General features: G+C 41.0%; 2 protein-coding genes across 3 annotated transcripts in view; one reads left to right on the plus strand and one right to left on the minus strand.

Annotated features, from left to right (window-relative positions):
• The window catches only part of znf131 (zinc finger protein 131), a 27445-nt gene extending 25697 nt beyond the window's left edge, over window positions 1-1748 (minus strand). Inside the window, exon 1 of the mRNA XM_021606520.2 lies at window positions 1349-1748. The gene's annotated coding sequence lies outside the window, so the exon portion shown is untranslated. The remainder of the gene's footprint in view (window positions 1-1348) is intronic.
• On the plus strand, window positions 940-4571 carry LOC110525974 (selenoprotein P). 2 transcript variants are annotated; one of them, XM_021606522.2, is made up of 5 exons: window positions 940-1073; window positions 1797-2027; window positions 2193-2405; window positions 2540-2657; window positions 2751-4571. In XM_021606522.2, exons 2-5 carry the CDS (start codon window positions 1825-1827, stop codon window positions 3432-3434), a joined length of 1218 nt encoding a protein of 405 aa, XP_021462197.1. In that variant the 5' UTR covers window positions 940-1073; window positions 1797-1824; the 3' UTR covers window positions 3435-4571. The 2 variants fall into 2 exon arrangements, with proteins under 2 accessions (XP_021462197.1, XP_036836027.1); XM_036980132.1 differs by having other exon boundaries at window positions 958-1073; window positions 2751-3416.
• Window positions 4572-12441: the final 7870 nt, after the last annotated feature.

Below are 12441 nucleotides of genomic sequence, written 5' to 3' on the forward strand. Positions count from 1 at the left end.
ATCAGATACATATTTCCAATATCATGCACTGAACATGTGCATACCATTTTAACCAGGTGTGCTGCTTATCTCTCAAACACTATAGAAATGATTACTTTTAGGTCACTGTGCTCGAAGATAAGCCTTTTGGTTGCTAAAACCTCTTCATCATTGCCTTTCTCTGTGCATGCTGCCAGACAGTTCATAGGACAACTTTGGGGTTTGTCTTGCATTTATTTACAACACAGTGTAGCTTTCACGGGCAGCAAGTCCATACATGTTTTTTTTCCATTTTACCTGTGTACTCTCCTCACTTTAATACAAACACACACACTTTCTCCTCTGTGTTAGAGTTCTCTGTTTTGTGTCTGTGTCCAGTTAGGCAATCAGCCAATGCATTTGTGTTGGCCTGCATAACGTGCTGGACACTGGCCAACCCCCACTCTCTCCCCTCACTCCCTTTTTTCACTTTTCCCCTCCAGAGAAAAACAGTCAGAATGTTTTGTTGTTTAACCATTCTGTTTCAGGCCAATGAATGAGACAGAGGTGATCATGCAGTAGTGAAAAAATCGAATTAAGGGGAAAATATTGGGCAATTACGTTTTAGTCATGTCTTTATTTTCCTAATGCAATGGCAGACAACAGACAACTATAAAGCTGTCACGAGAGAGTTGACTTTCTTTCCATGTAACCCTTTCACACGCTCGAGTTGCTCGCGCTTTGACTTGACTTTCAATCAAGTCCGGTTCGGAGGCGCTGTGAAACCAGAAAGTTCGACAGACAGAGAGCTGGCTGGTGGCCGAGATTACTTTCCATGTGTTCTGTGTACTCCCTTCATAAACACTTTTCAATTCAAATGTGATGACCATAAACTATTAACTACAGTATGATGGTATTACAAAAAAGTTACTTATTAAACTGCTGTAGTGCAGGAATCTGCACAGACCCCTTGTTGAACTTTGTCCTCCTTTCGGGCAGGCAGGAAAACAACACTGCTAGCATAAAAGGGAGAGCAGAGCGAGTTGAGGGTTGTTGTTCTTCCAGAAGCTACTGCTAGACCGAGCTGAGCCGACCGAGGGACTTTTTACTAGACAGTAAGTGACTGCAAAATCATTTCCTAACTTTTTGTGCATGTTGATAAGACCGAGCTTAATTAACTCGCTCTCTTTTTGACGTATATAACCCTGTGATACCCGATCACTTGAACAAATTGAGACAAAGTGTTTTTCTACTTCTTTAGCTTTGCTGTTTTGCTTGTGTTGTCTCCATATGGCATATAGGCTGTATTTGATCATTTCCAGTTGATTGGCAATTGTGTGTTTCTAAAATATGAATACGCGGAGAGCGAAAGAGAACTTTCTGCACTTACCCAGCCTCACCGAACTTTGATTTTCTGCCGTTCATCAGTATGCCTTTGGTTGTGCAATATACTTTCTAAAATAACAAAAAACAACAATATCTATCCCTATAATAAGTCTAGAAATGTAAAACATTTCATACTAATCCCTCATTACCTTTTCATGTCAGCAAATAAATACCCTTCTGTCTTTTTTTTTTAATGCCATTGATACAACTGATTTCCAGGCAGCATTGCTTTTAATTAATACGTCTGATAAGGGAAAGAGACGAAATTTAGGAAGATTGGGACGCAAGCCAAAATTGAGTTGATCTTTAACTATCTTGTGTCCTACTACCAGGCACAGTATTGGGACACAGAAAATTGTGACATGGCATTGAACTACTCTACAAACCCTGTCCTCATTACCTGAGCAGACTCGTACCTGACTTGCTTTATATATATATATGCACCCCCTCAGCAGATCAAGCCTGCGGTGCAGCACCGTGATGTGGGTGGGACTAAGCCTGCTCCTGGCTCTCTGCCTGCTCCCTGGGGGCGGAACAGAGAGTGAGGGGGAAGGGACCCGCTGTAAGCAGCCACCTGGTTGGAGTATTGGGGAGGTGGAGCCTATGAAGGAGGTCATGGGCCAGGTCACGGTGGTGGCCCTACTCCAGGCCAGTTGATTGTTCTGCTTGGTGCAGGCATCCTTGTAAGTGAACCAGATAGGGCTCGGTTCCATTTTGGACCCTTAGCCACTTTCCTACCTATAGTGGAGTGTGGTTGTTATGCCTGTTCTTTTTGTTATTTGGTGATTACTTTTGACCATCTCTCCGTATCCTCACGTTTCACTTCCCTGTCGTGTTCCTCTGAGCAGATTGGATGGGCTGCGCCTGAAGCTGGAGGGTCAGGGTCTGGAGAATGTGACCTATATGGTGGTGAACCACCAGGGGGAGCAGGCCCAGCGCCTACACACCCTGCTGAGGCAGAAACTGTCTGAGAACATCACGCTATACAAACAACAGCCCAAACAGGAAGATGTGTGGCAGACCCTGGCCGGAGAGAAGGATGACTTCCTCATCTATGACAGGTCAGCTCCAGACTGTGGTCTCTCTGTCTGTCTGCGGTCAGTCTTCTCAGAAATACAAACCGTGCTCATCATGCTGTCTGTTCCCCTAACAATTATCCTTCTCTCGCTCTCTTCTCTCTCTGTCTCTCACCCAGATGTGGTCGTCTGACCTACCATATCTCCCTGCCCTACTCCATCCTGGGTACTCCCTATGTAGAGAACGCCATCAAGGAGACCTACTGCACACGCGTCTGTGGGGACTGCACGTATGAGGTACACACACACACTGGGCGTGTCTGTGTTTGTATGTGAGAATTAGCTCTGAGTTATGGAAAACAAACCGAGACCCCTCTTTTCCCCACACAGAGCAAGGAGATCCCAGCAGAGTGCAACAGGACAGTAGAGGCAAAGCCTGAGGGAGAGGAGAAGCCAGTCACCGGAAGGGAGACAACTCATGGTGGACACGGCCATCATCACCATGGTCACGGTCACAATGGCAACCGCCATGGTCACAATGGCAACCGCCATGGTCACGATCACCATGGTGAGAGGGGGATGGGGCGCGGTCACGGTCGTGATCATGGGGCCGAGCAGCAGCACCAACATGACACTGAGGGGCTCCAACACGGCCAGGCCCATGGCCAGTTGCACGTTGGTCAGGAGCATATGGGTCAGCAGGCAGTGCAACTGGGCCAGATGCCCCAGGAAGGGCAGCGAGGCCATATTATGCAGAATCCCTGAGTGAAGGGGAAGTCCAGGTGAAAGGCGGAGCACAGCTGACAGTGGAAGGAGGGGTCTGATCTAAGTCCCTCTTCCAAGGCCAGCTGATGCTGACACTGACGGAGGCTGTTTGGCGATGGGGTGAGCAACGAGCCAATCGGGCTCTGACACTGTGATGAGGCGCTGCCCGCCTCCTGACAGTGACAGGGACTGATAGGCCTCAGGGAGACCTGACAGTGACGCTCGTCCCTCGCTGACTGACAGCAGCCTCAGCCAGTCATGTGAGCCTGACCCCTGGGTGTTGAGAGCTGAGGGTGAGGGCTGCTGTAAGCAGGGCCATGGCTCTGTGACAGTTACCTTGCTATACCTTATAGGCCTCAGATTAACATCTGTGAGACAAACACCCGGGGCGAACCGCTCTTATAACATCTTACCAACTAGTATTACCCTGGGACCGTGAAGCCACCCCTGACAGGGAGAGATGGGAGGACACACATTGGGTGTGGTAGGTGAATGCCAAGCCTAAACCCATTACGATATGGGGGAAAGGATTGCATTTGAGATGTGACCATAGTGATGGCAAGGTGGGTGTCCTCCACCATCTCTGTCAGTGCGTTGGTGTCACCCTCCCAGGAGTGTATGGGGTGATTATGTTAACGTTTCTCCTGCTCTGTTTTGCTCCCTCCATCCACAGTGAAGGCAGGCGCAGAAACTACGCTCTAGTGGCGTCTGTCTGATGTCCGGCTGGGGAGAGGGGAACGGGAGGGACTTATAATATGACCACCCCCTAAAGTTCAAAATATCGAGAGCTTTGGAAGGAGTATGTAGTAGTAGTTGCCTATGCTGAACAAACTGGCATGATGGCTGGGAGAGATAGACCTGAACCAAAGTTGTTATACTCAGTGTTAGCAAAACCAATTTGGTCCAAATACATTATTGATAGTTCAGATTTTTTTTATTAGGCCTCCAAAAAAATTGGGATCTCACTAACATTTTACTTTTGCAATTTAATTAACTCTCAGGTGTTTTGGAGCAGTAGTGTGTTATGTAGATAAAGCTTTCAAACGTCAGTATCCATTGCTTACAGCTGTGAGGATGTGTGTTTAGTTAGTCACTGAGTTATTTTAGTTTGGCAATATTGCACATATGTATAATGCACTCTTTGTGAACTAGCAAAACAGAGAACTGTTTTCAACTAACAAAATAGTGAACACTTTTTTTCGACTAACAAATGATCGGGAACACTTTTTAACTAGCAAAAGAAACCGTCTAGAATGAGAGGTGGGTAAACAGAAAAGATTGAACGATTGTTTGAATCCATTCTGTACTTAATGAAGGGCTCTAGGGGAAGACAACTGTCACCTAGAACACCTGATGCTTTGTACAGAACACGTTCATTCTGACTGTGGACTGTTAGGTGGTGTAGCATGTAAGAAATGCCGAATAAAGATGGTTGATGCACTCATATTGCAATGTTGTCTTGTTTATCTACTGTGTGTGTGTGTGTGTGTGTGTGTACAGAGGGAGACAAGGGAATATTTCGCCTTTTATAAGCCATGTTAATCTCTGGCCTGTCACCTGACAGACAGACTGATCTTTAGATTGATTTGTTGAAATGCAAACAAAACAAGTAGTGATTGACTGAAAATGTTACGCAATCATTTGAGAAGCTTTTTGGAGTGTTTTCACTGTCAAAGAATTTGGCACGTTGCCAACACGTGTCTGGCACTTCAACACGTGACTCACATGTTAGTCAAGTAGTGGGAGTGATATGACCACAAAAATGGGTAACACTTTAATTTTGATAGTCCAGTTGTACATCCTCAACAGACTATCAGTAACATTTCAACTAACCCTAGCTCTAACCCTAAACTTAACCCTGATCCTAACCCTCAACATTAACCCTTACCCTAGCCCTAACCCTTATTCAAAACCTAACCTTCACCTTAGCAAGCAGTTGCTTATCAACATATAGTATGACCATCTACAGATGGACGATCCAAATAAAGTGAGACCCCAAAAATGTATCGTAATAATCACGGGCAACTTTTAAGTAGTTTGTGTGTAAAGTTTGATGCATGGTTTTAACAGTACATTAAAGCACACAAGCGCTTTTATTATTCTACATTTAAAAAAACTTTGCCTGCAATTCAGAACAACCACCACCAGATAGAAGAGGAGATCTGTAAAAGGTTCTAGAGCTCTCCTGCCAGGGTGAATCATTTTGTAGGTGCAGCCTGTAGACTAGTTCTTCTTATCGGGAAATACAGGTTAAGAGTCAGTGTTGCTTTTCCTTTGCGCAGAATACTGGTATCACAAAATAAATTCCAGGGAGGAAAATTGCTTCAAAATGTCAGTTGGGTCATTCCACCAATTCAGTGCCTGGTTGAAAATACTTAATTTGAACATTCTGTCAGAAAGAGCACATGTTCAACTTCATAAGAGGTTAACTGATTTAAAAAAAAATACTATAGTAAGTGCCAAATAAAGTAACAGGGTTGACGATTTCTTCTTAAATCAGCCATAAATCTACTTGTGACCGGGGGAATGGGAGCTTGCTGTGTACGACCGGGAGTGGCAATTGAATCAAGATTCACAAAAAAATTGAAATTATAAAAACAATTCTAGCCTGTCTATGGGTAACAGGGTTGACATTTTCTAATCTACCCACTCAGTTTTCCACCACAAAACACCAAAAAATTTCCAAAAAGAGTAGAACCAGCTGACCTGCTTTTTTACTATTAAATGTTAAAATATTTTAAAAGGAATAGTTTCACCATAACAGGGTTGACCATAACAGGGTTGAATAGTTTCACGTAACAGGGTTGACCTTAATGAGGGACAGACGTAAATTAATCATTAATCACATTCAATAAATAATTTTCTTCAGAAATGACTGTCAAAGCAACAAAATAACTAGGACTTCACGATGAGGGTGAACTTGGATACATTTTGGGATTAAGTGGGTTAAAATCTTCCTAAAGTGATACAGGGTTGACGGAGGGACATGACAAAATGTTTAAAGGCTTGCTAAAGTGCCAAAATTCCTCATATAAAACATTCTCAGTATGATCTGTATTATAGGGAACTTCATTTATTATAACAAGCCTTTAAAATTCAATATTGGTGGACAACTTCTAATTAAAATATCAAAGGGACGCAAAAGGAACTTTTTGTGGAACAACCCAGTTATGACAATAGTCAACTCCCTCTCTGTCTGTCAGTGTAGGCTGCTGAGGGGAGGTTGGCTCATAATAATGGCTGGAATGGAGTGATATGTATGATACATTTCCAGCCACTATACTCCATTCAAGCCATTCAACACCATTCCAGGGGCTCCCGAGTGGTGCAGCGGTCTAAGGCACTGTATCTCAGTGCTAGAGGCGTCACTACAGACCGTGGTTCGATTCCAGGCTGTATCACAACTGGCTGTGATTGGGAGTCCCATAGGGCAGTGCACAATTGGCCCAGCATCGTTAGGGTTGGGCTGCGGTAGGCCGCTATTGTAAATAATAATTTGTTCTTAACTTGTCTAGTTAAATAAAGGTAAAAAATGAACATTTCCAGCTAGTCCAGCCATTACTATGAGCCGTCCTCCCCTGAGCGGCCTCCATTGGTGTCTATATAGTAGGCATAATATTGCTGCAGAACGCTAATAATAGTTGTGTTAATAAGATTGATGATACACTGAAATCCTTAGTTTAGCTACGTAAGTGTATGTAAACTTCCGACTTCAACTGTATATTTAAAAAACATTTTTTTTAAATCTTTTAGCTGATCCAAGATTTTCTCAGGTAAGGCCCTTGAGAGTCACATAGCTAGTCAACAAATCAAACAATCAAAACAGACCTTTTTACTGTGACCAGTAGGTTACCTTTGTGTGACCAAATGTGACAGACTCAGACCGATAGTGGTCAAGTTCCTAAGGTTCGAGGACAAAATGGCTGTTCTGGAGATTGCCAAAAACTTGAGAGGAACCAACATCTTCCTCAAAGAGGACTTCTCTGAAGATGTGTGCAAGAGGCAGAAGTAACCTATCCCAGCTATGCAAGCTGCCATAGATGTCCACGCTCCCTCCCAAAAGCTTGGGAGGAGTGAGAGAGCCAAGCTTCTGAGTCAGTAGCTTCAGCACAACGTCACACAAATGCAGCAAAAAGAAAGGAGGACCAAGGCACTCTTCGTATAATTAATTAAAATGCCTTTATTTGTATGGCATGTTCAATGGAAAGAAAGTTTCAAACACACACACACGCAGATATACCAACTGACACTCACAAGTGCCTGCCTGACTGATTGATCATATCTTCACTAACGCTGGAGAGCTTTGCTCCAAAGCAATATCAGTTCCCATTGGCTGTAGTGACCATTGTGAACATTGTGGCAATAACAAGGAAAGCCAAAGTGCTCAAGGTTGGGCCTAAAGTAATTTATAAGAGATCTTATATCTTCTTGTCGAAGATGTAAAAAATGTATGTTGGTCTGATGTGTACGAGGAATTGAATCCAGATACAGCACTGGACGTTTGAATAAAAATGAGTAATGCCAATTGTTGACAAGCATGTACCTGTTAATTAAGATAACTGTTTGACGCCCCCTGGATTGACAATTAATTGAAAAATTGTATGGTTTAAAGAAATTAGGTAAAAGAGTTGGCAAACAATCAATTGAGACATTTTGACATTTTACTGTCCCGTTGGGATTTTGTGACTAAACTTAACAAAAAATATTAAATTATATTACCAAACCAAGATAAACGACAAAACACAATGGGAAAAGACTTTGCAGTACCTTCAATTATATTATGGGCAGAAAAGTTGATGGGATCACTTATAACAAAACCTTCAGATAGTGCCAATCATTCCAATTACTATTTCACTAGTAGAACTCAGAAGTGAAATGCCAACATTGAATCATCATATTTGTGTATACAAGATCTACAGTAACAATGCTATTTTGAATTTGGTCAAGTTAGTGTTGCAGAGCTGGAAAATCGATTCTAACCCATCAACAGGGTTGGGGAGTAATGGATTACATGTAATTAATTACGTGTAAGGGATTACAAAAAACGGTAACGGTAAAATCGTTACGTTACCAGCAAAAATATTGTAATCAGATTACAGATACTTTTGAAAACTAGATTTTGCAACAGCTGCATAGTGCGGATCCAAGCCTATGGAATAAATTAGGGATTTTATTGCTCAATCTAATTGATGCTAATGAAAAAAAAATCCATATGTCTAATGGACACCAAATGGAAGCTTGCACACTTTTGATATACTTAAAAGGGGCAATCTGTAGTTGCTACATCCATACACACACACACACACACACACACACACACACTTGAAGTTGGACGTTTACATACACTTTTGTTAGAGTCATTAAAACTCGTTTTTCAACCACTCCATGACCCCAAGCATACTTCACAGTTGTGGCAAAATGGCTTAAGGACAACAAGGTCAAGGTATTGGAGTGGCCATCACAAAGCCATGACCTCAATCCTATAGAACATTTGTGGGTAGAACTGAAAAAGCGTGTGCGAGCAAAGAGGCCTACAATCCTTATTCAGTTACACCAGCTCTGTCAGGAGGAATGGGACAAAATTCACCCAACTTATTGTAGGATGCTTGGGGAAGGCTACCTGAAACATTTGACCCAAGTCAAACAATTTAAGGCAATGCTACCAAATACTAATTGAGTGTATGTAAACTTTTGAACTACTGGGGAATGTGATGAAAGAAATAAAAGTTGAAATAAATAATTCTCTCTACTATTATTCTGACATTTCACATTCTAAAAATAAAGTGGTGATCCTAACTGACCTAAAACAGGGATTTCTTTTACGAGAATGTAATGTCAGGAATTGTGAAAAACAGTTTAAATGTATTTGGCTAAGGTGTATGTAAACCTCCGACTTCAACTGTAGACATTTCCAGTTACAATAGTAATTTACAACATTAACAATGGCAACACTGTATTTCTGATCAATTTTCTGTTATTTTAATGGGACAAATGTGATTTCCTTTCTAAAACCAGGACATTTCTAAGTGCCCCTAAACTTATGAACGTTAGTGTATATATCCATTGATTCTTGAAGAATATAAATGCCTCATGAGTTCAACTGTCACACTCCATGAGAACCAAAAATATAAGCTTGTTTTCCCCCAATGTTTGTAAACATTGTAAATGTAGCCTCATAACATGGTCAAAACAATCATTTTTAAATCATGGATGGTCAGTAATTGCATTCATAGCTCTGTCTTAATCTGAGAGTGGTTACATTTCTCCAGGCCCATTCCTCAGCTTTTTACCAAAACAGAGGTAGGACGACCGTTTTGTTATTGTTTCATCTTTGGATTTTCCCTTTAAACAGCTGCATATTATCAAGATATCAAAGTGTCACCAACAAAAAGGTAAACAATAGGCCTATAGCAAATGCAGCTTATGAAATTCATTTTTCACATGTAAATAGCACTTTTCAGTAGTGCTCAAAGCATGTCATTCCATGAGTGCAGCATTTATTTGTCAACTTGAATCACTGAGCCCAATCAGTCCTCCATGACAACAAAATCATAAACAACAGAATAGTGCTGGCTAATAAGTGCTTCGTTTTGGGTTAAACAATTTGGCTAATCTATACTTCCAAGTCCTATTCTTGAAGATCAAGGGGTATAACATTTATTGGAATGGCTGGAATTCTAATACAGTTTAAGTAGTTTTTAAGGTATATAATTTAATCACATGTAGTAGAAAGTGATGGTTTAGAAGACTGACTTAACCAACCCATAAAGTACATTTTAACATCCATATATGGCCAGCTATATAAACTTTGAACATTGATTTACCTTGCAATAGATGTCGTTCAATTGGTAACCATGTAAAAGTTTAAAAAAAAAATTGTGATCAATTCGTAGAGAGGTTAGAGAGGTTAGAAAAATGATCTAGATCCTCTGAGGCTGTGGAGGGATCCAAGTTGTGGATTTAAAAAAAACTATAATCAGCGTACAATGACACCTTTGTTTTTAGGGCCTGGATTTCTAATCCCTTGATATTATTGTTGGATCTAATTGTAATAGCTAAAATGTTGATGGCCATAGTAAATAGATGTGCTGATAGTGGACAACCTTGTTTTACTGCTCTTGACAGTTTAAAACTTTCTGAGAAGTATCCATTATTTATTATTTTACACCTAGGGTTACAATACATGATTTTAACCCATTTTATAATAGATTCTCCAAAATTGAAATGTTCCAGGCATTTATATATAAACTCCAGGCGTACTTTATCAAAAGCCTTTTCTAAGTCAGTTATCAATAGCAGACCTTGTTTCCCAGTTTTGTCATAGTGTTATATTGTTTCCAGTACTTGCCTTACATTATCTCCAATGTATCTGTCTGATTAGAATGAATAATGTCCGACAAAACCTTTTTAATTCTACACCCTATACATTTTGCTCGAATTTTTTGCATCACAATACTGAAGTGTAACAACACCTGTTTCAGTAATAATGAAAATCAGACCTTCTTGTTGAGTGTCTGATAATCTACCATGTACATAGGAGTGGTTAAAACATGCTAATAACGTCCCTCTGAGTATTTCAAAAAAAGGTTTGCTATATCTCAACTCGTACGCCATCCAGCCTTGGAGTTTTCCCGGATTTAAAGGCTTTAATTGCGTCAAGAAGTACCTCCTCTGTAATTTCGCCTTCACATGAGTCTTTCTGTACGGCTGTTAATTTGACATTATTAATAGAAAAAAAAATCCAGACAATTAGCTTCGGTTAGACGAGATGGAGATGACTGAAACTAAACATATGCTTAAAGTACTTTGCTTCCCCTTTCAAAATATAATTTGGTGAATCATGGGTGACTCATTTGCAACAAGTTTTCAGAAACAAACAGCAAAATTACATTTTTTTTACAAAACAACATGGCACAATAGAGACTGTGAAATAACACACACACAAACAAACACACACAGACACTAACACACATTATTCTTTAGTTGTATTGTTTGTATATCGTATTTAAAATGTGCGTGACTGTACTTGTCTATCAGTGTATCAGTGTTTTGTTACTTATAGTGTTTTGTGTTTTTGTGTGGACCCCAGAAAGAATAGTTTGGAGAAAGCTCATGGGGAACGAATAAACCAATAAATGTGACCAGTGTTTATTCTCTTTCTTTCCTCATGTTAACACTGTAGCATGTATCACAAACAACCAGTGCCTTACCTCTGAGGCCTAAGTTTGGCCTGTTCACAGCACATATACTTAATGAGTTACGTAATGGGGTCAAGGCATCCTCTTCCACCTATAAAAAGCACCTTCCATCTTCCAGCCTCCAGAACCATCGCTACAGCAACTCATCCCTGTAATGGAGCTGAATGACCATTGAGAATGCTCCTCTGAAAAAGTGGAACAAGCAAGCAGAAGCAATAAACGAGGGCAGGGTGGGCAGCTAGCGTGGGCGTAATTGGCCTGAAGATCCAATACAGGGGGGAGTAGTGACTTATGGGTAATTACCTGCAATGTCCAAAGACGCAGAGCTGTGAGAGGCTGGCTCTCTGATCGAATCAGCCCCACACTGTGCAGCAGAGTACACAGGCTTTGTCTAATTGGCCGATCTGCTTTCCCCACGACACAGGGCTGCTTCCAGGACGCTTCCTGGTCCACTTAGTCACGGAGAGAGACACACACAGATGCATGGACAAATGCACACACTCTCATAAGTACACACACACACTCTCTCTCTCTCTTTCTTTACTCCTTGCACCGTCACAGTACATTGAGAACTCAACCTAAAGTGTGAAATATATTATTTCATTCTGCATCAGAAGGTTTATTAGTCAATACATTCAGGCCTTAGCGAAGTTAAATTATGCTCCTACTTCATTCTGCATCAGAAGGTTTATTGGTCCATACATTCAGGCCATACATACTTTGTATCTAAACAGGCACTTGTCCATGTTGTTCACATATTGTAGGTATTGTGAGAAATGACAATGTACAAATACGTAACTGACAAAGATAATATATATTTATTGTGTACCTTTTTGAAAGATATTGAACATTAAACAAAAGAGGAAAACAATTCAGAACACGCCAACTTAAGCATGAGAAACCCGTCGAACATCAAGCCCCTTGAACCAGATCCTGTCAAATGATGTCAAGCATGCTGTATAGCCAATATCATCACTAGCCAATCAACGTCAAGCAAACAAACAAAACCTGAGCCAGTGGAACATTTTGCAACTAAAACTAGAGTTTATAATGGACAAACTGAGGTAAATCCCTCCCCGTTTGCTACCATTTTAAGAAACCGTTTAAGAAACTTTTCG

This window comes from Oncorhynchus mykiss, chromosome 6 (assembly GCF_013265735.2).
Source record: "Oncorhynchus mykiss isolate Arlee chromosome 6, USDA_OmykA_1.1, whole genome shotgun sequence".
Lineage (NCBI taxonomy): Eukaryota > Metazoa > Chordata > Actinopteri > Salmoniformes > Salmonidae > Oncorhynchus > Oncorhynchus mykiss.